This window comes from Ambystoma mexicanum, chromosome 3q (genome assembly GCF_040938575.1).
Source record: "Ambystoma mexicanum isolate Mex_15411 chromosome 3q, UKY_AmexF1_1, whole genome shotgun sequence".
NCBI classification, from domain to species: Eukaryota; Metazoa; Chordata; class Amphibia; order Caudata; family Ambystomatidae; genus Ambystoma; species Ambystoma mexicanum.
In genome coordinates this window covers 66,239,158-66,266,819 of record NC_090926.1, presented here as the reverse complement: position 1 = coordinate 66,266,819, position 27,662 = coordinate 66,239,158, and the positions used below count along the sequence as shown (strand labels likewise).

At 45.2% G+C, this 27,662-nt stretch overlaps 1 protein-coding gene across 1 annotated transcript in view; it reads left to right on the top strand.

Annotated features, from left to right (window-relative positions):
• The window catches only part of LOC138582129 (zinc finger protein 773-like), a 167,083-nt gene that overhangs the window by 114,595 nt on the left and 24,826 nt on the right, over window positions 1-27,662 (top strand). Inside the window, exons 5-6 of the mRNA XM_069653134.1 lie at window positions 4,839-4,952; window positions 13,418-13,528. Coding sequence (XP_069509235.1) covers window positions 4,839-4,952; window positions 13,418-13,528 — 225 coding nt within the window. The remainder of the gene's footprint in view (window positions 1-4,838; window positions 4,953-13,417; window positions 13,529-27,662) is intronic.

Sequence of the window (27,662 nt, the reverse complement as noted above, 5' to 3'; positions counted from 1 at the left end):
GAGTTAAGGCACATGGACCTCCGGAAATGTTAGCTGGAATGTAAGTGTATGTGATGTTGCCACATGAGAAGAGCCATACTGTTGGAAGTTTCATGTGATTTAGATGACTGGCAGCTGTCACTGTATGATTGCAAGGTATAGGGCCTCATTACACGGTAGGAGGTAACCATGCCGCTATTAGCAGCATGGCTACTCCCTTACCGCATACCGGGTCCGGGTAGGCGGTATGGGGACTTACCGGGTCATTCCGACCCTGGAGGACCCGGTAAGTCCCCATTCCAAATACCATTCCCCATTCCCATTTGAGCCCCCATAGGGCTCAATGTGAATGGGGAAGGAGCTAATAACGGTACCGCAATTTGCGGTACCGTTATTAGCTCTGAAGTCCCTCAGCGGGTCCCGTCCTTAATGCCTGGTCTGACCAGGCGTTAAGGACAGGGCCCTCTGAGGGACCTCGTAGTAGGGTGCTAAGGGATTACCGGCACTGGTGACCTTACCGGTGCTGGTAATCCCTTAGCGCCTACCGTGTAATGAGGCCCATAGTATTATTCACACTGGTACATGTGCTTGGAACTCGTGAACACAACCTTTTCTCAAACGCAGTTTGATTTTTCTGTTTGGTTAAATTCAGCTGTTAGCATTTGCCAATTTCTATTACATTGCAGGTCATAAAGTAACACACATAGCCTTGAGTTATATTGTATGTTATAATACGTGTCAAGGTTCTCCACTTGCGATCTGTTTCCTGGCAAAACCTGCAGTACTCATAGACTGAAAAGTATTGTCTGATATCGGAATCTTGAACTGCAGAATCATTGTGCATGACGCCGAAAATATGCTTCAAGATTGGAGCCGGCGTCGGCATAGCTACTGATCAGGTAGTCAGCAAAGCTTCCGCATGTTGCACGTCAGTAAGGCAAAAGTGCGTAATGTTGAGTACTTGCTGTGCCAAATATGTCCACATATTCTCAGTTTGGACAATTATCGGGGAATATCTTCGCCGTCCTAAAGATATCTCCTGCATAGCTGGCATCAACGTTGTTTGCACTTGCACCTGACGTGTTTTTCGCATTCCACAAATCAATTTCTTCGGTCTGGCTGGCTTTTCGGCATCGGCATAGGACGGCTTTCGGACATCATTGCTCATCATCATCAGTTTCACATGGATCGCTGGCACAGATGTGACACTTTTCATGGGAAGCAGCATGCCGTTTGACTCGCCCAAACATAGTCCATTTAGTCCCACAATTACACCAGCCAGACACAGGCTCTACAAGGCAAACCCAGAAAAGAGATATCAGTGTTGAAAATCACTCTCTTAGGTAACATTTGTCTGCGGGCACATACTGCCATTTTTCTTGACCAGGTTCCATTACTAAAACTACCTGGTCTTTGCCTGATGCAATAACATCTGCGGGCACTGCTGGCCCACTTGGTCTTTCAACCCACACCTTCGCACCCGGTACCATACTGTCTGAAGAGCCAAAACCACGATCCACAGGGGTAGTTAACACTGAGGGAGGCTCCCCCTATTTAATCATGGACAACTTAACAGGAACAATAATCAACTGGGCCACCCGATCGCCCTTATGGATCGGTAACACTTGGTCCCCACTATTCATCAAGATGACTTTGATCTCGCCTTGGTAATCAGCGTCAATAACCCCTCCCAGCACTTGAACTCCCTTCAATGCTAGGCCAGATCTAGGAGCAATCCATCCCATATGCTCTGGAGGAATGTGTACCCCAATCCCTGTTTCAATCACAACAATCCCTCTCGGGTCTAATCTGATTTCCTCATGAGGATGCAAGTCTACCCCTGCTGATTCTGGAGTCGCCCGATAGGGAGCTAAAGAACCTGGGGTAATTTCCCAGTACAATAGAGTCTCTCTAACTGAGTTGGGTTGAATCTGTAAAGCAGGAGTCATTAGCCGCAATAAGGGAGTTTCATGATTATTCACAGGCCTATTGTTTAGCACTTGCACCGCATCAAACACATGATCACGCCAGCCTGCTAAACTGCCATCTCCAGATTTGCGCAGCTGTTCTTTCAACAAACCATTGATCCGTTCAATTAATCCTGAAGCTGCAGGGTAATGGGGCACGGGGTAGAGCCATTCAATACTCTTTTCCTGACAATATTGCTGAATTAATTTCCCTTTGAAGTGTGACCCATTGTCACTTTGAATCTGCAAAGGCACCCCGTAATGCAACGTGATCAGATCCAACAACTTAATGGTGTTCAGTTGTGTGGCACGTTTGCACGTCAAAACCATCATATATCCAGAGTATGTATCCACAATAGTGCATGCATACTGACAGCCTTTACTGATTGGCAGGGGACCGATGTAATCAATCTGCCAAATTTGACCTGGTAATTTTCCTCTTCGCAACGTACCCTGGACAATCTGAGGGATAGGCCTATGCTGTTGGTGTTGGCACACTGGACATTGCAAAATGATTGTTTTCACTACCTCTAAAGGAATACTGATTCTTCGAGCTTGTGCCCACCTGGTAGTAGCCTTTTCTCCAAGGTGCCCACATTTCTGGTGAGCCCACTTGGCCAAACCCTCCAAATTGTCTTCCTGAGCCTCTGCATCCACAGATGAAATCTTGGTGTGTTCATCTGCAACAGAATTAAACCAACGTTCTAATGAATCTGCAGCAAAATGTGCATCCACATGATACACAGTGACTTCACTTTGTGATAACATTTCAGCAATATCTTGCCACAGTTCTTTTCCCCACAACTCTTTTGAATGAATCATTCACCCATTCTTTTGCCAGGTTGGCAGCCACACCGCCAATTCATTCGCCACTGACCATGAAGCTGTGTACAAATGACATCGACCAGGGGTCTCTTGTTTCAATGCTTGGTAAACTGCGTAAAGTTCTGCAAACTGACTGCTCTTCCCTTTCCCTGATGTTGTCAAAATCTTTTTAGTCTTGGGATTGTATGACACCGCTTTCCAGTATCGCTCGGTTTCCACATATCGGGCCGAGCCATCTGTAAACCAGGCAAGCTCTGTCTGCTCTACGGTCAGATCGCCATAAGGTACTCCTCATTTCACGGGAGACTCGCGTTTTTCAGACACTTCCGGTGGCATGTAATCTGAGGGTGGTATATTGGCCTCTTGCTCATGTAATTTGGCAACCCCACCATTCCCTGATTTAGCTCTGTCTTGAATGTACCATTTCCATTTGATTATGCTGGCTTCTTGAGCATGTCCTATTCTGTGTGTTTTAGGAGAGCTCAGCACCCATTGCATAATCGGGATTACAGGCCTCATCAACACATCATGCCCCACTATCATTTGCTCAGTATCGACCACGGCTCAATAACACGCCAGCAACTGCTTCTCGAATGGAGTGTATGAGTTACCAGAATCGGGCAACTTACGACTCCAAAACCCCAATGGCACACGTTTCCTGTCCTGTTTCTGCCACACACTCCAGTTAGCGTAATTGACTTGCACATATGTTTTGGATATTTCTCCTCTGTGAAAGATAGTGAGCTAAAGACTCTGGGTAAGTCTCTTGTAACCAGGACTAATGTCTGGCAGAGAGACTCCCAGGACCCCCCTTGTTAATTTGCATAATTCAAGTAGCTTTGGGTCAACCTAAATTACTAGGGGAATCCAGACGTGGCCCCCTTGCTCACTATTCTTAGAGAGGCACAGCTCCGCCCTACTGATGAGGTCCAACCAGACCGAAACACGTGTCTGGGGATGCTGTTGGTACTCTTGTTCAGAGGAGAATTGCCTAGCATTTCGGTGCTGGACTGCCCCATGGCAGGACAAAGACTGATATGTTTTGGATATTTCTCCTCTGGCATTAGCGCTTGCGCATTGCTGAGTGACCGTTGGTTGCCGGCCGGGTCAACCGACAGTATCCCCAAGGAGCAAAGCTTCCCTCTTCTAAAGCACCACGGAAAACAATTCCATAACTCACCCTGAGACCTTGACGCAAGTATATCAAGACGTAACAAACCCTTTTTTTTATATCTGATATCAGCCGGCACCTGTGGATTCTCGCTTTCCCAGCACTGTGTCCTTGGCTGAGGCCTGCATACCAGGCTCAGCAACTAATGTTTTTAGCAAAGCAAGTGCAGTTTTCACTGAAGCATGGAATAAATATCCATTATAGCTCTGAGTGCCCCCAGAATGCACTGTGCATCAGCGCCATGTTTTAGCTCAAGCATCACACTGCCTCACATTACTTACCCCTCAAAGCAGACTCCTATGTGTTCACTTTCTTCTATTGGTGTTGGTCATTTTTTTTACGCCCTATTTTATGTTGAGAGTATATGCCTAATGGTAGGTAGTAAAAATGGGTGGTACACCACTTTTCTGTACATCTGAGCCTAGTCTGCAACTCAGTACCTGTGCTGTGCAATACTGTGCGCCCACAGTTAGTGACCCAGAGAGCTATGCGCTACATCTTGACTGAATAATATTTGAGGTGAGCATCACTGAAGAAGTAATCAGCTTCCTTGGAAGCCAGGCCTTTGGACCAGTATTCAATAGTCGTCCCAATCATGACCCTGTTCACTAAATGATGTGCTCCATTTTTATAACTCTGGCATCCTTCAGATTATACGACAGTTTTATCGCCAACCTCTTTAGTTGAAGCTCTGAACCTGCGGTCGACCTGTGCATTGAGTTTTTAATATTTGCATAGTTACTTTCAGCCTCATTTAAACGTGAGCTCTATATAAACTATGCAATTAATTCTGTTCAACCAATGGCCTCCCTGTGCAAGACAGAGATTCACGTAGCTGTGATTTGTTAAAATGTAAACAAGCAAATCAGCTTGAATGTTCATTTTTTTTTTGACAGGAGCTCCATCACTTATTTCGGACAAAGATATGAAGATTGATCAAGGCCTGAAAACGAGTGTGTTGGATCGTCCATGTATAAAAGGGTCAGAAAGCAGCACTCCCTCACATGCAGGTAGGTTACAAACGTTCAAGAGCGGGTTCATCTCTGCGATTGGTTATTTCGTCTCCCTTCTCAGGTCATGCATGTGATGAGTAGAAAGTGGAGAAACATTTTCCTTCTCTGATTCATAGAACTGTGTTTGCATAGTATAGAAAAGTGTTAAACAGGGAGGTTGTTGGAGAAACCTTGTGAACGCAGTGCCTCCACTAGGGAAAGAATTGCTCGCCCTGCACTTGAGCAGTGGTGGGTTTAGAGTGGTTAAAGCATTTGTCTGATCCCTCATGCCACCTTTCCTTGATCCCTTTCTAGCTTCTGTAAATCCCTCTTAGACTAAGCCAGCAGTGACTGTGTCTCAGCATAGCAAGAAGGAGAAACAGATCCTTTTTTGCTTTGCTACTCTACTTCCTGCTGCACCAATATCAATCCACACCACGGCCAGGAACTAAGCCTCTGATTCCAGGTGATGATCTGAAAGATGGCCTCATCTCAAAGGCAAAAGTCTTTCTTCCCAGTTTAAAGACATGATGGTCTGGAGTTGTTTTAAAGAATGAGCTTCTTCTGTTGGGTTGTTGCCTTGAGACACTCCCGTTCTGGGACCTCCTGATAGTTATCGATTTCCAATGCAACCAGATGTGTCTATGGTTGCTGTTGAGATCTTGCAGCAACATCATTCTGTTGCTGTAGCTGGTGGAACGTTGTATGAAGGGGGTAGGGTCAAGTCAGTTGAGTTTATATGTTTTTGCTCTCAGCCATGCTTCTGCTAGCTATATAGTCCTTATGTGCGGACATATTCTGCAGTTTCTCTAATCCTCTTTTCACCAGAAAGACATGTGTTTCAAGTTAACCATAATTAGGAGTAAAGCGATCTTTTTCTACCCAGTTCACCTCCGGTCACGTGGATATAGCTGCTCGGGACATACATTTATTTGTGGATGTTCGCCGTTAGGTCTTGGTTGCGATCATTCTTCTCTGTGGTGGTGCTGGTGGCTAAGTCCTTTGTCGTCATTACCTCCATCATTGCCTCAAAGGACCTCTGTACGCCTTTTCAGTGTTCCTGTTCACCCTCCTTAAAGGACAGAGCTTAGTGTTCCTTTTCTTCCATCTCGCCTCATGCCCATCTAGTGTTTTTAGAACTGTTGCTTGATGTTCAGAATCTTATGGAAGGAGGACCAATTACAGTCATTCACCAGACATAAGGCAACACCTACAAAACATATTTCAAAAAGTGACTTTACATTATTCAAGAAGCAACACCATGCCTATAAACCAGACAAATAAATATTCCGGGCCTTGGCACACAATCACTATTTCTAATCCGTTCAAGTGCCAATGTGTTTCTACTTTCATCTCCAAAGCTGCAATGGCTACACACCTCAACCTCCAGCACCTTCTTCCTTTCAGCACTACCAAGCATCTCTTAACCACTTTTGACTTCTCTAAACTGGACTACTCTGCCAGAATCCTCTTTAGTCTCCTCAACTATGCTTTCTGTACTCTTAACAAGGTCATTAACTTCGCTACCAGGACTGTCTTTGAACTCCTCACTTCACACCTACTTCCTCGTACCATCACCAGGCTGAATGGCTGACGATGTAAACAGGCCTAGATTTTAATTTCTTGTCCTGGTTCACAAATCTATCCATAGTAGGACAACACTGTATCTAGCCTCATCTTTCCATCTCTGCAAGCCTCAACATAATCTCTGCTCTGCCTCCTTGACTGCCCTTGTGGCACCTCACCTGCCCTATGCTTCCTCTCTTTCTCTCTGCCTGCTCATTTTGCATGGAATTCTCTTCCCCCGGACATCTGAGAAACAGTCCACAAGAATTTATTCAAAACCAAACGTAAAGCCTTCCTCCTCACCTCATAGTTACCCTCTTAGCCTACCTCTCATCTGACCTCTAGCTAGCATTTCTCCTTCACCTCTAACCTGTCTCTGCCCCCCACCCCCTTTTATCTGCCTCCACTCTAGCACTTCATCCATCATGGTCACATCCCTAACAGCCGGCCGTACTGTCTTCCTGTACTTTTAAAATGTCTAATGATGGTAAAGATGACTCTTCCTTTACTTCCCCCCACAACCTGGCCAGAATGTCACTTGAACTCATCTCATTGGAAGAAGCTCACTTCTTCCTGTCAAATCTGATTTCTTATCTATTGTACGTTCTTTTGTCATCAGAAGAGGATTGTTCCTCCCTGTATATGAATACATAACTAAAATGTTTGTGATTCTACGTTTTACAACCTCAAATCTCTCAGGGTATGAGGCTAACCAGTAGAAAACGGTTTATCTAATACACTGGTAAAACATGTGTCCTTATTTGATACAATCACAACACAAAATATCAAAGGCACACGTAATTCTTCTGCCTCCCAATTACAGAAATAGTGCAATTACAGGGGTGCCTTGTTGTTGTTACGCTGAAAAGCTACTTCTATTGATTGTTTCTATGAAGAATTAGACAGTATTCCCCATAATCGTGCGCGATAGAAAAGTACCACTAGTGCCTTGACACCAGTTTATTGGCACTCAAACCATTTGTCGTCCTAATAAAAAGCTCTTGGGGCTGCTACTTGTTGTATCAATATAATTCCCCATTTCTAATTGGGGGGTGAGTGGTCCATCTCCCAGTGACTGCATCTAACCCTATTCAGTGACTCAAGATTACTTGTTCCTGTTGAGAACTCTGCATGTATTTGTTGTTGATTTACTGCACTGCATGCCAGCCTTTGCTGTGTCAGAACTGTATGAAGGGAACGAGGAGATGGAAGTAGTTGAAAATAGGATGCAGTTGTTTAAGTAAGGTAAAGCATAAGCTACACATCTTTCACAGCCAAGCATAACCGTGCATTCCAGTAGACTAGGTCTTTAATTAATGTACATTTTGTTAAGGACATCGTTTGCAGATTGTTGAAGATTTGCATTCATCTCCCTTAGCTAGATGAGAAGACTTGTTGGAAATGTTTACAAAGCTTTCCTGAACGGGAGGTGGTCTGCCAGTAGCCTTATGTTTTGGTTTGTGCCACCTCTACCCATCCCCCCCAATCTTTTTTACTGCAACTATTCACCAAAACCATCACCCCTCACAGCCACACTGCTGCCACCCAAACAACTGCCCCCGACACCCAAGGCCATCTCGCTTACACCTCCTTCCAGCACAGCACACTCCCTCCCACTGCCAAGTACTCAATGCACCCCTAACAAACACTCCCCCTTACTCCTACGACATGAAACTATTCCCACCCATCCCATCTCACTCCCAAACCTATTACGCAGCAGGTTCGGAATGCCCGCACCTCCTCCATTTCTGCAAAACACTGAAAACGTGGCTGTTTCATCAATACCTCGCACACAATTAAATCCACATTTTGCCATCCTTCGGCCAACAGCACTGTGATACTGTTCAAAAACGGCATGCCCAACGCTGGCTTTCACCTGTTGCAAAGTGCTCTGCTGCTCTCGAGCTAGGTTTGCCCTATAAATGGTACAATAACATAACGTTATCCTACCACATCACATCTCACTGTCACAAATCCCATCAGTACCTACCTCACCCGCTCTCAACCACACCCAGCAACACAAAACTCCAGAGCCACACCTGCACCATAAATCTTCCCTCATCCCCACAATCATGATCCCCACTCCTATAGCTCCTCCCGCCCTTCCCGCCAACCCCTTATGGTGAGGAAAACCATGTTAGCCTTCTTTCACTCCACCTACATTACCACTCGACTGGAAAGCACTAATGGCAACTAATTGTCTACTTGGTCTGTGGATTTACTAACAAGGGATAGTCCATTAGATCTTTTGACATGTAAAACATTAAGCACACAATGCCATGTTTTGTCAACATGCTATGCCAATCTATGTCCATGCTATTAGAGCATATAGGTATAATATACAACTCCTTGTTAGACCCCCTTATGCCCGTTAGCCCTTTTTATGGCTTTCATGCCTTCTACGCATTCTAGGCCCATCGCGCTTTTTATGCTCGTTTGCCACTTGCCTCTCCACCTCGGATAATGACTGACCTCTTACATATGTTGCATATTAACAGTGAGGCACTTTTTACCAGATTCATTTTGGAAAGCATGTTAAAGGTACCATGGCACTTTAATGGACTGTTCTAGAATGAAAAAGCTGGAGGCAAGTTGTGGAGATGTGCAGCATTATTAAACTGATCATAACATGTGCATGTATCCAGAGGAAAATGCGATGCCATTTCCATAACGTGCATCAAGCAAGTGCTACTTCTGTAACAATGGCGGGGAGGAACCACACTGTGCCCCCATAGTGAACTATTCAGCTCTCTATATGACATTGGCCAAATACTTGGGCCAACTATTCGGTATTCAGCCGCATAGTATTTTCACTATTTAACTACACCCCTACTTTTCTAGCCATAGATTCCCTAATGTTCGTAATCAGTCTCAAAACATATATGTGTGTGTGTGAATCTCTGTAGAGAGATACAGGTTTGAGATTCTTGTTAGTTGTTTTGTCTAGTGAAAGAATAGTTGTAGTTTTTCAGGCATTTGTGCTGCTGTGCCTGCGTCCAACTGTTCGTAGACTAATCGTTCTAAAGCGTTGGATTGTAAAATCTCTAGGTTGAACTTTTTTTGCAATATATGATATGATATGATAGGTTATTTATAACGCGCTTAATACAAGGTGTCTAAGCGTGGCACATAGTTTTATACAGTATGGGCCTCATTACAAGTATGGCGGGTAAGTGGTGAAATTGGCAGTAACCCCATTACCACCAACTTTACTTCTATGCCAAATTATGACCTACAGAAAAATAAGCGAAAATTCCTCCGGCAGAATTACCTCCCGCGGAATTACCCCCAGCCGCAACGTGTTTGACTTGTTGTGCTTGCATTGGCTGGGTGACTGCAGGTGTGCTTGTTGCCAGTTCAATGTACTTGTTGTGTATGTGGAACATGATCCACTTACTCAAGTACTCACCAGGATCTTCGTGGCAGCTGGCTTCCGGATCCGCAGTGCCCACGCCCTCCTGTCCCTCCATGTGCAGGATGCGTTTCACCCTCTCCTCCCATGGTGTGAGCTGCAGTGGGTATTGATGAGCATCCGCACCCTGCTTCTCAAGTCGTTCCACTGCTTCCGTATCTCATCCATGTCCCGTGTGTTGTCTCAGACGGCAGCCACCTTGTTCCTTAACCCAGTGCATATGGCCGCCTTGCGCTGGGGGCACATCTTTCTGCTGCGTGACCCATATAGCTTGTCAGCATTAGCCACCACTTCCTCGGCCAGCACACTGAATTGTGGCTTTCTTTGTCGCATTTCTGTCACCTTCCCTTTGCCTTTGCCTGAGGACATGTTCAGGGTGTGTTGTAGGCTTGGATGGCAATCCCCTTTGGTGATTTTGAGTGGATTGTGTTTTACAAAATGGCGGCCGCCGCATGCTCCTCTTCCCACAATGACGGATCTCCTCTGTCGGCAATTCCACCAGCGGATTTTCTGCTCAAAGATTGGGCGGTAAAGGTAAATCTGCTGATTAATGGAACATTTTCCTGTTGGATTAATACTACAAACAAAACTCATTCCTTTGTTTAGTACTTTCATATTAATGTCCGCAAACTGTACAGTACAAAGATCACATACCAAATTTGTCTTCAGTGTTTGGTTACCTTACCATCTGTTTCTGACGCAACCTGGACCTGATTTTAATTATTTTTCTCCTGCACTTGGGGTACCTTCTCCTCTTCTGTTTCCGATTCTGAATTTGTTGTTGTGATACCTTGTTGCATTGTTTCCTTCAAGTTCACCCTTTTTGTGGTTTTCATTCTGTTGCCCCATCTGTAGAATTTGATCTCTGTGAAAAAAAGCCTTTTTAGTAATGGTGAGAGGGGTTATGTCATTGTTGGTAGTACGTTTTTCTTCTCCACCTTTGCCACTCTTTAAACCCAGTAGGGAATGGGGCTTAACCACCTTACTGCTACACGTGATCCGGTGCAAATTGCGCTAGACCGAGTAGCGATAACGCTATTTGCATTGGTGGTATCCCGGCAGTACCGCCGGGATACCACCAAGATTGCGATAGAGCCCAATGTGTGGGATTTGCTCCACATTTTTTCTTTGCTTTCATTTGAATTGTTCAGGAATACAAACTGTATAATACAATAGACGGCAATGGAAATTATTTGTTTTTTCACAACATATGGCAGTAACTTGGCCGCAGCATTTCTTGTGCTGATGTTCAAATGCTCAATTTGGCAACTGGAGCACACTTAGGCGCTGTACGCGGTTGTTTTTCTCCCTCTTTTCCTCTTTTCCCAATGGCCTCCACACAGGTATAATTCGGACCTGGGCACCCTACTTATATGGAATCATGTGTTAACTCCCTGCATATAGGACAGTAACGCCTCCAAGCGCTTGCAAGCGTTTGCCCATTTTACGGTGGACTATCTCTCTCTACCTGGGATGCAAAGGCCAGTAGGCCATGATTAAGGCACCACACTGTGATGGCTTCCCTCAACATGGTATTCTGTGAAACAAATAAACTGCAGACTTATGGATGCCTTATGGCCATCTCCTGCTCTTTCTACCCTTTTAAAGGAATGATACTTGAAGCTTACTCTACATGTATTCTTTGTTCATTTTAACAAATACTTGTTAAAATGACACTTTTATCAAGTTACTTCGGTGCCATTAACAGATTGGGTATGGACAGTGGGGGCACTTGGCATCTCTCCCTTTTACAAGGACCATTGTCACATCAGCAAAGGTTCCAGTATGCAAATTCCTTACTTTTTCCATTTGAAGTGCCACAGTGTAATCGGAGGCGAGTAACGCAATGCACCTCAAAGTACTCTTGCTGGATGCGCTGAGTAACGTAGCTCGCTGCGGTCAGTCTGGTGGCAACAAATGGGAGAGGGAAGCTTGCGGTGGCCGGCAGCTTCAAAGATGCTGCTGCTGTTGCCTGGCCCACTGCAGAGGAGGAGAGTTCCCCGAGTAGGGTAGCCTCCCAGGCGTAAGGCCGCCATTTGTTCTGAAAACTGGGACTATTCAGACACTGACCAGAATGTATAAATAAACTGATATTCTGCAGACAGATATTACTGAATGGGTGTATTCTGTATGTAGAATGATATGCTGTCAGAAAAACAATACATGGATAAAATAAACATTTACAGTAAACTGGATTATATGGGACCCAAAACAAAAGGATAATAGTGTTAACGCTGGCAGGGGGAAATCGAACCAGCATCATCTGACCCAGTTGATTGAGGGTTTCCCAGACATGAGGCCTATCATTGAGCCTACCAACGCAATGGAGATGGTGGGCACCCCAGAATCCCTAGGTGTTGCAACAACTTTTGTCATACACTGGGCATGTGTAGTACAGCACATATACATGAAGCAGGCATTTCGACACTGTAGGTTACTAAGACTTGAACTGCTTCAGTGGTCAGGTGTAATGTACTGTGTACTTAATGCATTCACTGGAATGTAACCCTGGATGCATATCCTATTAGGGGGCAGGATGTGACAGGACCAGTAGATTGACCTGACAAAAATACAGGGCATAAATAAAAAGAACATACTGGGGGAAAATAACATTGGTGGGGAGGATCACACCCTGGTTTCTAGTTGATTGATTAGATCACCCAGTGAAATGAGGGGCTCGCCAGAATCAAACCCTGATTCTCAGTTGCGTGATGGCTTTCACCCAGCTGATGGAGAGGTTCACTAGAATCGAACCCTGGTTCCCAATTGAGGGAGGGTATTTACCAAGCAAGCCCTGTCGCCTCAAGTCCATGAGGCTATAGGGTATGAAATGTGCCATAATCCCCAAGGGCCTGAAAATGGCGCTCCCCTCTATTTGCAGTCCGCACATGAAGCTGCAGGCTCTTCAGCCCTGCTGGAATGACAAGGAGGCACCTAGTGGTGAAAGGCTTGGCACTGTCCTGCAGAGCACTTATTGCCCATATAGCAGAGATAAATTGGAGCCAAAATAGTGTCGGGATGTGTTGGTGAGTTGGCGTTTATTTGAGTAATAAGAAAAGAATAATAATGTCCATCAAACACAGGAGTCAAATGCAGACATAATTTCTGAGATAGACCACACAGTCTCGCTAATGCACGCGCCACATTTTTTGCTGCTCATCCTGCAACCAGGCCTCTAGATATTTGGCGCACCTGTCTTCCTTTCAAACATGTGTTCAATACTCCCTAACATAAAAAACAGGGAGTGATATCTGTGCCAGTGTCTGCCCCGTTGTCGCTGCTTGAACTGCTGGGGAGACGTGTTCAGACTAGAGGCATCAGCAGAGCACGCCACACGCAGTCCTGTTGTGTTATCTGATGTGAAGCGGGCCTACGAGATCAAGCAAATACGTGTCTGAGTTCTGTTGCTACCTCTGCTTAAAAACAAAGATTATGTTTATCTCCTGTGAGCCTTATTCCACCTAAGAGCCTAAATATCTGAATCTGATTGTCTTTTGCATAACAGGAAGGGACGCTCTGACATCAGTTCTTTCATTCACCATTAAAGAGGAGCAAGGGTCGCACCACGTTGACCATCACGACGATGGGATAAAAGAAAGCATCAGTACGTCTCAAGGTCAGTAACTGCAATTCATGTTTTATTTTATTATGTTGGTGATTTATACAGCACCAGACATGCAGAATGAGTCATTGCATGGCACTGCTTTAAGGGCATTGGAAACACGTGATCAATATAAAATTCGTTTTTTTGATGCGCAGATCTATTACAAGTTAAATAAATTGCCAATCTGGAAGGATCCCTTCCCTGTTGCTATTCAGCCTAACTTCATTCCACTCCCTGTAAGCTGTGTTTTCAATCTACCCAAGCCCTTTAGTGCCGCAAGTGCCTGCTGCCATCATGTCCATGATTTAAACTTTCCACAGCGCTATTTGCTCAGTGAGTCCTATCTGATTGCTGTCATGCAACAGTTCTTTCTCCATCTAGCCCAAGGGTCTGCAACCTTTGGCTCACCAGTTGTTGTGTACTACCATTCCTATGATCTCTCACCATTGACTATGTTAGTGATGATGTGATTTGGGAGTCCAAGACTGTCAAGAGCGGCGTCCCGCCGGAGTTGCGTACCTGATCTGGCGCAGTGATCCATTGCGGCAGACTGCCTTCCGACGCGTTGTCTTTGTAATGCAGGAAATCGCCTTCACAAATCCCAGGAAGGTGTTACCTAGTGTTGCCAACCCAAATCCCGAGACCATGTGGATGCCTCCTCTGTATTTTCGTGGTGTAGGGACAGTGCAAACACTGACAGGGGAGGCACAGTGTGTATCGTAGGATCCACTAACAGGTAATTTGGATAAAGTCCACTGGAGCAGGAATGGAGAATATCCATGGCCAGAGAAGTAGAAGATAGTTTGTTGGCAAGCTGGCAGGTAGGCAGTCAGGCAGGGAAAAGCAGGAGATGGCAGACAGGTACGACGAACTCAGGGATTGGCAGGTATACTGGTTGGCCGGAGAGCTGGCGGACAGGAGTGCTGGAAGGAGAACTGGCAGACGGACTGGTAATCGACCAGCTGAAAGACAAGTGGATAGTAATGATGGCAGGGAAGGAAAAGAAAGAAAAACTGCATCCTGGAGCTGGGCAAAAGGTCTTCATGCAACCCCCTCACCCCCGGTCGCCACTGTTGTTGTCATAAAGTCATTAATGCAAATGCAGCAGGTAAAGCCATGTTCATAAGTTCTTGCAGGGTCACAATACGCTTGAAGTGCACACGCTCTTTTAGCTTTAACAACATTTTTCAAACTGAAATGAAAATGTATTTCTCAGACAATTTGATGGTTACCATTACCCTAACATCTACATGTTCACAACAGGAACAGTTGGAAATGCAATGGTGAGAGGTTGCAAAAACAGTCTCAATTTTTTGTGAACACTAGAATTATGTAGACATTATGAAACCTGTGGATGTTAAGCCATTTTATTTTACAACACATTTGTAAAATTGTACAAGTTTAAGATCAAAATCGGTCCCTAAGTATGCAATTACGTGGCAAGGTAACTGGCCCTTAAAATCTTCCAGATTATTTTTGTGGCACATAACATTTGTCTTTTTTTATTTTATTTTTTTACTTGTGTTTAAGTAAATAGATTTTACAAGACTCGTCTTTATTTCATATTACAGGTTGATACTTGTTTTCTCTATTGGTGCATTTCCTGCCCGTTGCTGAAAGGCACAGGTCATACCCACAGAGTATTTAGCCAGCATTGAGAAAAGTCAATTATTTGGGCTTTTGTGAAGTGGAAATATCCTTATGCTGCATCATTCAAACAGTTTTCTGAGGAAAGACGGGGAAGGAGAAGAGGGCGCAGGAGGAGAGGGACAGGGACACTGAGTGTAGTGGGCGAGGAGCACAGGAAAAAGAGGCATAATTTCCTCTCAAATCCAGGAGTAGTGAGAGGATTGGAAAGGAGAGTGACGGTGCAGCTAAGACAGAGAGGGGAAAGCGGGTGGTCAAAGAAAGGCGAACTGCAGCCCTCGGTACAAGGTTTGCAAAACAGGTCTGTCCAGAGGCAAGGACTATACACACAGGCAGAGGAAAAAAGCATGTTTAGGAAAGTAGGGCTACAGGGCCATTACGTTTCTAGAGAGATCACGAGAGGAGGAGGAGGCAGGTGCTGGTAGGAAAAGTAAGTTATTAAAACACTTTTGTATGTCTATATTGCAGACTGTCATACTGTGGAACTGGTGTGGATAGCTCTGGCTTCTGGATGTCAGAAATGAGGGACATTACTGGAGGTGTGTGTGGGCTGCTGCCCTGAAGTATGCTATGTTGATTTATTCTGTGCACTGCTAGCATGTGCATGGTCTCCAGGTGCTCAGGTGGCTCTGTAAGTAAGTGGGTGGGGTAGGTTAGTGAGGGAAGAGGGATAGGATAGAGGTTGTGCTCCTCTGTTCGTGCTTGCAGAACCAGGAGAAATTTGCATCTGTGTGCGTCAGCTTTCTGGGTGTGTGTGCACTGGGGTTATTGTGTCCGGAGGAGGAATGTCGAGTGTGTGTGTGTTGTTTGTTTGTGGCAGTTTGTTCTTTTGGCGGATGTGTGGGTTGTATGTTAAGTGTGTAGTGAAGGCTGGCCAATTAGGACATGTCTGGTATGTGGGAAGTATGCTGCAGAGGTGCGGGTAATAGGGGTGGTTAGTAGTTGGTACAGTGTGGTTATTTTGTTGTTTCCAGGATCCGTACTGTACCCTGATTGCCCTGGGTCTGAGGTATGAGTTATGGAAGGTGCCTGTTTTTTATGCTAGACTCTGTGAATTGAATAGCCAGGTTTTCAGTATTTTTCTGAAGGTTAGGTGATCTTCTGTCATTCTTATTTCCTTTGGGATAGAGTTCCAGAGTTTGACCATCAAATGGGAAAATGCAGTTCCTCCAAATGTCCTTTTCTCGCAGTGTTTCGGTTCGATTTGGAGGTAATTGTTCGATCTTAGGTTTCGTACTGGTTGGTAGCGGTTGATTTTTGCTTGGAGGAATTTGGCTCCTTGTCCATGTCGAGATGTGTTAGCAATCCACAGGGCTTTGGAATTAATGGGTTATTTTTACTGGAAGCCAGTGTAGGCTTCTCGGGTCCAGTGTGATGTGGCCTCTTCCGTTTAGTCTCAGGAATAGTCTTGCAGCAGTGTTTTGGATGTGCTGGAGTTTTTGGGTGAGACGTTCTGGCATTCTAAAGTGGAGGCTGTTTGCATAGTCTATTCTTGATAATACCAAGGAGATGATTGCAAGGGTTGAGTGTGGGAATGATAGGTAGGGGAGTATCCCTCTAGTTAGTCGTTTGAGGTAGAAGTATTTCTTTGTTATTGCGTTGACGTGTGGTTCTAGCGAGAGTCCGTTTTCCATGAGTATTTCCAGGTTTTTTATCATGGCAGATGTTTCCAGTCAGGTTCCCACACATAGTCATCAATTCAAGTGTGTACTTGTTGCTTTAGCCTCTGTGAGGGAGATCATTATTTGTGTTTTGTTCTGGTTTAGTTTGAGATTGTTGATTGTCTTCGTCATCCAGGTGTATATATCTGTGAGGCATTTGGTGAGGGTGTTGTTTGGGTCTTGGGTTGTGGTTATCTTGAAGATGAGTTTGGTATTGTCTGCATAGTTGTAGGCGGTCAGTCCGTGGGTTTGAATGAGTTTCATTAGGGGGGACATGTAGATGTTGAAGAGGAGTGGGGAGAGGCTCTGTCCTTATGATGTGCGGCAGGTGATGTTCCTGTTGTGGTGGTTGCTGGTGCGCTGCTTTCTGATGGATCCAGATTTGTGTTTATTTTGGTACTGCTCGAGTAAATGGTCTTTTGAATTGTTTCTATTTTTGTTCGTAGGTGGCTTGTGATGTTGTCACTTAGGGATTGCTATGGTATAACACATTTGTTGCATGATGTCAGGTTTTTTATTTCCTTAATGATTTTGAATAGTTATTTTTGTGGGTTCATTGGCGATTGGATTCTTGTGGCCAGTCCTCGAGATAAGGGTGGCACCAGAATTTTTACACATGAAAATCTTGTAAATAGGACAGCTTTATTAGTTTCCTGCGTACATTTACAAACATGTTTAGAGCAGAGGGCAGTGCAAAGATCAGGTCACTTGACAGAAACCAGAACGCTTCTTTTAATTTTTTATCTACATGAATGTAATTACAAGCCATGGAGAAAAGATTCTGAAATAGAATTTATTTCTCTGAAACCATTCCAAAAAGAAACCGCACTCTGAGATAAAAGGAGTGGTTTATTTCTATTCAGCTTCTTCTGTTGGGTGAAGCTTCTCATGGAGCAGACAGAAGCACTGTGCAAATTTATTTTCTTGGCATTTTAGGATTGTATAATTAGTAAGATGGAATACTAAGTTACCATTGAGAATTGATGTTTTGTAACAAATTATGCTTTTCCCCCCAGTGAAAGCAAGCAGAATTGCACAATTATATTTTTCAGAGTTCCTGTGTTGTGTGCATAATCTTGCGGAGGCACATCATGTTAACACTTATAATTTAATGTACACTCTAATTATAAAAACAGTGTGTAAAAGGGGGAGTATGCACAGTCTAGTTCATGCAGTCAATGGGACACATTACTATAAAAGGTCAGTGGTTGCAGAGTCTTTGCTCAAGGGTGAGTGATTGTCATTACACCAATCACATATGTTCTAGCCTCTCAAATCTTCAACATGACAATTAAAACCTCCAAAACCTGACTCTACAGGAAGTGCAAGCGCTGTTCAAAATCAAAGAAATGAAAGTTAGATTTGTAATTGAAATAGAAACTCATCAAAATCTGTCCCTCTGATAATCCAGATAGGTATTTAACTTTGTGTAGCACTTTGTGCATGGTTTTTCCAACATCTAGGCACTGTGATTATTATATCTCGTTCTGTACTCAGTTTGCTGACCTTTGAAGGATGTTAGCCAATAAGAGAGCACTCGTTGCTGCTATCAGGGCGTGATCTGTAGGTTGCAGGTTCCAATCCCGGCAAGGCCAGCTCAGCCTTTCATTCTTTCGAGGTCGATAAAGGAGTACCAACTTCGGTTTGGTAATAATTGTGTTAACTATGTTCTTTGTACAGTGCTTTGCCAAAAGCACCATATAAATAATAATTTGACCATGAGATTAGGTATAGAATTTAGCATGAAGTCCTTGCCTCTCTGCACTGTTGTATCCTACCATTGACATACCATTAGGTAGTAATAGTTCCATTAAATGAGGACGTTCATTAAACATCAAAAGACAATTCTGTTACCAAACCTCAAAACATACAATAGCATTCAGGTTTGCTTTACTATAATAATGTAATTGGCTAGGTTTTTGTGTTTTCAACATTTATATACAGGAGACATCAAATGGCCAGACCATAGAGAAATAATGAAAGGTGCATTCTGTCACAATGCAGAAAGCTGCCGCATGGTAATGATTTCCGTACAGTTTTTGCACGTCTGCTGGATGTCACATACATTTTACTCTCATTCAAAGGAGAAAACTTATTTTTACTCTCTTGAAATCACATTTACTCTCAAAGTTTAAAAATAGGGAGTAAAATACTCCCACCTCTAAATCTTATCTCGAGCACTGCTTGTAGCATAATAATGCTTCTTTGTTGTCATTGGTATTTGTTTTTGTCTGATTGGTTGTAATGGTTTCTCCGTTCTTCTTCCAGTTTGTGGTTAGTTTTTCCGATGCCCCTCAGTTTTTCTGTGAACCAACTTGCTACCATTTTTTCGTTGCAGTGGCTTTGAAGGGGTTCGCGGGTGCTAATTGGTCTAGGGCATGGGTGCACAACATACGGCCCGCAGGCCAGTTGCGGCCCGCCATGCTGTTTTTTCCGGCCCGCGAGGCATACAAACACTTTCCTAATGGAGGGCGGCCCGCAAGCAGCATCAGCCGCCCTCCATTAGGAAAGTCTTTGTTGTCATCCGGGCCGGACAAAACACTGGCCGTCATTGGCTCAGCACACACGCACCACGTCACTCCTACGAGCCACGTAGTGCGTGTGTGCTGCACCAATGGAGTGCCAGTACTACGGCTGGCATGGCCAGTAAGGCTTGATGCCGGAAGGCATTTCAGCCTTGCTTGCCACGCCAGCCATAGAACGATTCCAATTACCTCGCCAGCGTTCCAGCTTACCTGCCTTCCAGCACGTCTCCGGTAAGTGGTCTGTTTGTGTGTCGGGTCTGTTCTGCTGTATGTTTGTGTTGTGTATGTTGGGATGGGGGGTTGGGGGGTGTGTCGGATGTGTATGAATGTTTGTTTTTGAGTGTTTGTGTTGTGTATGTTGAGATGGGGTGGGGGGGTGTGTCGGATGTGTATGAATGTTTGTTTTTGAGTGTTTGTGTTGTGTATGTTGAGATGGGGGATGGGGGGCGTGTCGGATGTGTATGAATGTTTTTGAGTGTTTGTGTTGTGTATGTTGATATGGGGGGTGGGGGGTGTGTCGGATGTGTATGAATGTTTGTTTTTCAGTGTTTGTGTTGTGTATGTTGATATGGGGGGTGGGGGGGTGTCGGATGTGTATGAATGTTTGTTTTTGAATGTTCGTGTCTTGTATGTTGAGATGCATGTATGGGTGCATGCTTCAGAGTTTGTGTGCTGAGTTTGGGGGTTTGGGTCTGTATGGGTGCATGCTTGAGAGTGTGTGTGCTGAGTTGGGGGGTGGGGGGTTCGGGTCTGTATGGGTTCATGGTGTATGCTTGAGAGTGTGTGCTGAGTTGGAGGGGTGGGGGTATGGGTCTGTATGGGTGCATGTTTGAGAGTGTGTGTGCTGAGTTGGGGGGTGGGGGGTTCGGGTTTGTATGGGTGCATGTTTGAGAGTGTGCTGATTTGGGGGCTGAGGGGTTCGGATCTGTATGGGTGCATGTTTGAGAGTGTGTGTGCTGAGTTGGGGGGTTCTGGTCTGTATGGGTGCATGGTGTATGCTTGAGAGTGTGTGCTGAGTTGGGGGTGAGGGGTTCGGGTCTGTATGGGTGCATGTTTGGGAGTGTGTGCTGAGTTGGGGGGTGGGGGGTTCGGGTCTGTATGGGTGCATGTTTGGGAGTGTGTGTGCTGAGTTGGGGGGTGGAGGGTTCGGGTCTGTATGGGTGCATGTTTGAGAGTGTGTGCTGAGTTGGAGGAGTGGGGGGTTCGGGTGTGCATGAATGTTTGTTTTTGTATGTTTGTGTTGTGTATGTTGAGATGCATGTATGGGTGCATGCTTCAGAGTTTGTGTGCTGAGTTGGGGGGGTTTAGGTCTGTGTGGGTGCATGTTTGAAAGTGTGTGTGCTGAGTTGGGGGTGGGGGGTTCGGGTCTGTATGGGTGCATGTTTGAGAGTGTGCTGATTTGGGGGGTTCGAGTCTGTATGGGTGCATGCTTGAGTGTGTTTGGGGCATAGTGTTTGGTTGGAGGTGAGGGGCCCTTGGGGCATAGTGTTTGTTTGGGGGTGAGGGGGCCATGGGGCATACTGTTTGGTTGGGGGTGAGGGGGCCATGGGGCATAGTGTTTGGTTGGGGGTGAGGGGGACATGGGGCATAGTATTTGCTTGGGGGGTGAGGGACAGGAGGCATAGTGTTTGCTTGAGGCGTGGGTGCCATGGGGCATAGTGTTTGGGTGGGAGTGGGAGCCATGGGGCATAGTTTTTTGAGTGGGGGTGGGAGCCATGGGGCATAGTGTTTGGTTGGGGGTGAAGGACAGGCGGCATAGTGTTTGCTTGAGGCGTAGGGGCCATGGGGCATAGTGTTTGGTTGGGGGTGGGAGCCATGGGGCATAGTGTTTGGTTGGGGGTGAGGGACAGGGGGCATAGTGTTTGCTTGGGGGGTGAGGGACAGGGGGCATAGTGTTTGGTTGGGGGTGAGGGGGCCATGGGTCATAGTGTTTGGTTGGGGGTCAGGGGGCCATGGAGCATAGTGTTTGGTTGGGGCTGAGGGGGCCATGGGGCATAGTGTTTGGTTGGGGGTGAGGGACAGGGGGCATAGTGTTTGGTTGGGGGTGGGAGCAATGGGGCATAGTGTTTGGTTGGGGGTTAGGGGGCCATGGGGCATAGTGTTTGGTGGGGGGTTGAGGGGGCCATGGGGCATAGTGTTTGGTTGGGGGTGAGGAACAGGGGGCATAGTGTTTGCTTGGGGGTGAGGGACAGGGGGCATAGTGTTTGGTTGGGGGTGGGAGCAGTGGGGCATAGTGTTTGGTTGGGGATGAGGGGGCCATGGGTCATAGTGTTTGGTTGGGGGTGAGGGACAGGGGGCATAGTGTTTGCTTGGGGGGTGAGGGACAGGGGGCATAGTGTTTGGTTGGGGGTGAGGGGGCCATGGGGCATAGTGTTTGGTTGGGGGTGAGGGGGCCATGGGGCATAGTGTTTGGTTGGGGGTGAGGGACAGGGGGCATAGTGTTTGCTTGGGGGGTGAGGGACAGGGGGCATAGTGTTTGGTTGGGGGTGGGAGCCATGGGGCATAGTGTTTGGTTGGGGGTGAGGTGGCCATGGGGCATAGTGTTTGGTCGGGGGTGAGGGGGCCATGGGGCATAGTGTTTGCCTGGGGGGTGAGGGCCATGGGGCATAGTGTTTGGTTGGGGGTGAGGGGGCCATGGGGCATAGTGTTTGGTTGGGGGTGGGAGCCATGGGGCATAGTGTTGCACTCCAAGAGTCAACTCAATAATAAAGCTAAAACAGGCACAGTTAGGAGATGTACATACTTTGCTTTTATGAGGAAACCTGACTCAACGAAGGCCATACTCTTTGGCAACCCAAACAGCAAACTATAGCAGTCCAAAATAACGGAATGTCCAATCAAGGGTCAATAAAATATATATAATTTAATTAAACAGATGATATACAATAACTACATTGAAATAAATAACAATAGAAAATGTGTAGTACAAAATGTAAGTTTGAAATGCAATAAAAACATATTCTTTTTCAATGGGTTTAATACAAATTGGGGGTTAAAAAAGCCTCCTGACATGTCCCACCTACCGCCCCACCCACTTTTACTTTTCAGCCCACTATAGCCCTCATGTAAGGTACTTTCGGCCCTCTGTTAAAATCAGTTGTGCACCCCTGGTCTAGGGCCTCTGTGATCCAGTTGTCGAGTTTTTTTCTGCTAAGTCTGGAGTCATTCTGTTTAGCTGGGAGATGTTTGGTTTGGTCGATTGCATAAGTTCTGTTAGGGATTCCAGCTCAAGGCTTTCAATTTCTGCATGTGGTATCGTGTTTTTGGGCAGTAGGAAGTTTGGGATTGTATTGTAGTGTGAATTCCAGACCTGCCACTTTCAGCATGAGAATAAAATTGCACTGGAGTTCAGCCAAGGGTGTCTGTGGGACAGGGTGTGCCTCTGGCTCCACCATAGTCACTTTTCCTACATTATGCTCTTGACAGATCAGGCATTGATGTACTAACTGTTCTGCTAAATGTGAAAAGCCTGGTGCATACCTTTCTAGCTTGTTAACTATCCCTCATTTTGCTAAATGTGCCATGCTGTGCAGCATTTGAGCAAAAGAGAATTAGAGGGATTTGAAAACTACTAAGGGCATGATTCATGGAAGTGTGTTATAATGGCACAGTCCCATAGGAAAACGTTCCATTAATCAGGCCCCAAATGTCCTTCACACTTTTGCCACAGCTTATCACTGTGAAGGGAACATCATGTCTGGCTCCAGGTTCCATCGCTGAATTTGGTGTTTGCTCTTGTAACTGAGAGAACAGTTCCAAGTGTTTTGTGATATAGTTTATTTGACTGCACTTGGCTCTGTGGCCTACAACTTTCTGCCAAAGCATCAAGAGAAAAAGTAGTCTCACTTGCCACTTGGTGTGTGAGCGTTCCCTCGACTGTCATTTCAAGGGGCTTAGTGAGCAGAGCACTTTATGGCCGCGGTTTCCGTTAGGAGCATAATTGATTCTAAGACGTCACATATTGAGCATCTTTAACAGGCATCCCCGATGTTGATAAATAACCTCTGTTTTCACAAGCTGCCCTAATCATATACTATCCCAAAGGCATAGTGAGAATCCATATACATGTTTTCTGGGATTAGGGAACATGTTCGGAACTAGGACACAATCGAGTGGATCTCCTATGTGGGGCACAGTAATAGAGAGGCTGGGATTAGCACTGAGCATCGTGTAAAGTTTATGTAGGCTGAATTTATAAGCTCATATTTTGTAGATCGGGGTCTGGCTCAGCTACAACAACTCAGAGCACTATATTGTAAAAACATTGTATTGCTAGTGTGGCCACTGATTGCAAACAAGGCAGTAACCCCACTAATATAAGGTCCAATGCCCTACTGTAATAAGCTATCAGGTGGTGTTTATCACCATGTGTTTGTGTCTATACAGCTTGCACATAAACTTGGCAATAAAGAACAAATACTTTTTGTAATCAGGTAACCCAATAAAAGGAGAAATGTCCAATCTTTCCTTCATTTCTGTGAAAGCCTGTTCTGCTTCATCTTTCCAAACTCATGGTTCCGGTGTATGACAATTGGTTATTTCTTGGAATGGCTTCACCATTGCAGCATGGCCTAGTACAGTCTAGCGGTAAAAACCAGTAATACCCCAAAAGGTTCTATTTTTATTCATATCAGGTGGTTTGGGCAGTTTTAGAATTGCTTGTACATTTGACTCAGTGATATTTCTGCTCTTTGCCATTATAACAGGTCCAGGATAATGTACTATTTCCCATCCTGGTGGCTATTTTTGCTTAGATGCTTAATTCACTTTTCTGCCAAACCAGTCAGCATTACTATTGTATCTTATTAGCAGGATTAATAAGAGGGTGATACAATTAAGAAGTCATCTACATATTGCAGTTTCCTGGAAACTTAATATCGTCCAAGTCCTTTTCCAGGTCTTGGCTAAATAGGTGTGTCACTATGACAATAATGACAAATATCAAGTTTCCCAATAATCACAATAGACAACTATGCAAGTTCCCAGCACACATAAAAGCAAAAAGCTACTGACTATCTGGATTTCTAGTGACAGAAAAGAAGGGTGTGTATAAGTCAATAACCGTAACGTATTGATGTGGGCGATATGCATGAGAGAATAGTTGCCTAGTTAGTGACCACAGGAAATGATTGTAACATCACAGCATTCACTGCTCTCATATTCTGCACAAAGCTGTACATTCCAAGCAGGTTTCTTTACATACAGTGTCCCAGATGGCCTTAATAATTCACACAAAACTGGAGACAGTTCAAGAGTTTGTATTTTTCTAAGCAATTAAAATGCAGGTTGTTCAGTTGTATTAGGAGCAGATTGTTGACTATATTGCATCAGGTTGGAAAGGAGAGGTGGGCATACACTATTGAGCATCCCTCTCTTGTCTCATATGGGTATTTACCTCCCTAGCCCATGTGTCCCTTAATCCCATGTGCCTCCACTAGCAATCAGTAAATTTGACTATGTAGGGCTAACTGTTAATGAGGCCCTGAAGGCAAAAACTGGCTCCTTCCCTCTGCCCTATTTGAACACTCTGCAGGCTTGTCAATGTGGCTTAATGGGAAAAGTGTACATCTCAGATCCTCTGGTTCAGTTTTGTCCTCAGTCTCCTCCTCTCCCTTATCTTCCTTCCTCCTTCTTTTCTACCAAGGTTGGTTGTCCTGAAACGGAAACAAGAGAACACGGTCAGAAAAAGACTCTGGGGGGGGGGGCATCATGCGACAGAGTGGTTTGTTTGGTAACATGCCTTGCATGTGGTGGGGTAAAAGGGACTGGGTACACCCAACTCTCTCTCTCTCCACGTCTGGGTCGGTTCACTGTTGCCCCCCTGAAAGGATTATGACCCTGGCACAGTAGGATAGAAGTATTACATGGACTAGTCGTGGGTACGAGTATTCACTGTTCTAATAAATAATTAATTAAAAGGGAAATTCCTGCATGTGCCTCAGGGTTTAAAGAGTATTGCTGTGTATACTTTAATACATACAGGTTCTACATGGCGCATGATGAGTCCTACCTCATTTGTGTGCTTTGACCTTAATTATTTTTGGGGGTCAGCTTTGCTAGCAACTGCTCCAAATCATTTTGCCAACCTTTCTCATCTTTCCCCTTCTACTGCTCATCTCCAGTCTCTGTCTGTAACAATTCTACAAGGAACACACCGTGTGGAGTACAGTAAATAGAGCACTTTAATTTGCACTACAAATCTCACCCCAGCAAACTCACTCAGGAATGGGATTTAGGAGTGTACATGCCTTTGTGTGTTTGGGCCAACGAATATTGATACATGCTCTGTAACATTATGAACCATGGTTTATCGGAAATCCCTAATGCTCTTTGGACAATTACAGTCTTTACTTTTAATTGCAGAGCAATGCTTTCCTTTATAAGATAGACACGGAGACTGTTACCATTTACTAGGCTATCAACAAAGGGTCCTTGCTGATCAACTGAGATTAAGTTTTGCATTATGAATGTCAGTTGCCACTTCGCATTCCTATCCCATAGCGTGCTTAGATATGCTATGATAGGTCATTTATAACGCTCTTAATACCCAGAGGTTTCTAAGCGCGGACCTGGGGATCAAACCTGTGGTGCTCCGTGTTATCTTGCTTCCAAGGCAAGCACCTTGCCCCTGAGCTATCCTCCCGCAGACCTGAGTGCTGTTTGTTCGAATCATTAAAGGTTTTAACATTTACATTTGGGACAGGAGGGGTTCAAGGAAAACTATGCCTCCTCCGGTGTCCTGATGCTAATGCCAATTTGGGCACTCATGGTTCCAGTGTCCATCTGTTTTCCACTAGTGACATTCTGTATTGCTTATCCCAAAAACATTCCCATTTTCTGGGGGCCATCAGCACCATCACCAACCCCTTAGCCAGGATTGTCAGTTTCCTCTTGCAGCAATAACTGCCCCCTCCTTACGCATTCATATACACTGCCCGCCCCAGCCCCTCCTGCTGCAGATTCTGTGATTGAAGAGTCATTAGCTTACATTCATTATTATCTTTATGTTGTTCTTTTATTATTATTATTCAGGTATCTATTGAGCACGGACCTGTCTCGAAAAGCAACAGAGCACATTACAATCATATGGGGAAGAACACGGTGACGGAAGCAAAGAAATGGGAGTGGGCATCCAACAACAGGGGATAGTGGGCAATTGGCAGCAATAGATCTACAAGGTACATGGGGAGGAAACAGAGGGGAGCAGATCACAGAGTCTCGAGTAAGGTGGGGAGTGGAGGGTGTGTGTAAAACCTAGATATTATCAAGGATCCATTCCGTGAAGGGGAAGGTCTGAGCTCTTTCCTGAACTGTAGAAGCAAAAGGGCGAATCTGATGTTGATGGGGAAGAGGTTCCAGACTCTTGGGATGTAGAGAGAGAAGGCCTTTCTTCTAGTTCTTTCCTTCCTGTACTGGCAGAGATCAAGTCTGCACATGTCTGTACTTCTGGTGAATCGCAGACCTCCAGAGATGCTCAGTTGCTCAGTGAGGTAGCTTGGGGACTTCAGGGTGACAGCATTATAGATGACAGGATTTGAAGATGATACGGGCTTGCAGCGGGAGCCAGTGCAGTTCGATGCGGGTCAGTGTGGTGTGGTCGAATTTGATGCATCGTGCTGCTGCATGTAGGACACATCTCAGGGGTGTCAAGGTAGTTGCCGAAAGGATTTCCAAAAGGGCATTGCCACCTTCCAGGTAAGAGAATACCAAAGCTTGGACAGCGGATCTGAAGTTGTTTTCTGGGAGGAAGGGCATGATTTTCCACAGAAGATAAAGTTGATACCATGCCATTTGTGTCTTCCTTGCTATGTGTTGTTTAAAGGTGAGGTGTCTGTCGATGACGAACCTAAGAGATTTGGCCCAGGTGGCCAGCTAGGGTCTGAAACCCTGGAGGATCATAGCAGAGAGCCAGGTATGGATGTTAGGGTGTTCAGTGTTGTTGGTCAGCAATAGGAATTCAGTATTGGAGGGTTTGAGCTTCAGATAAACACTGGGCATCCAGGACTAGATAAATGTGGGACAAGCCTTGAGCCTGTAAATGTCTTTGATGGAGGATAACTTGAGGTAGATCTGCGTGTCATCTGCATATTGGTGGGTGTGGATGTTGTATTGAGCGAGGAGGGTTCCAAGTAGTTCTGTGTAAAAATTGAAGATCACTGGAGACACAATGGATCCTTGCGGGACTCCACAGGTGATGTGTAGAGTTGGTGATCTGGAGGAAGCCATTTGAATGAACTTGCTATCAGCAAGGTAGGATTTGAACCAACTGAGGATGATCTTGCTGATCCTCGTGCAATGATGTAGATTGTTGGT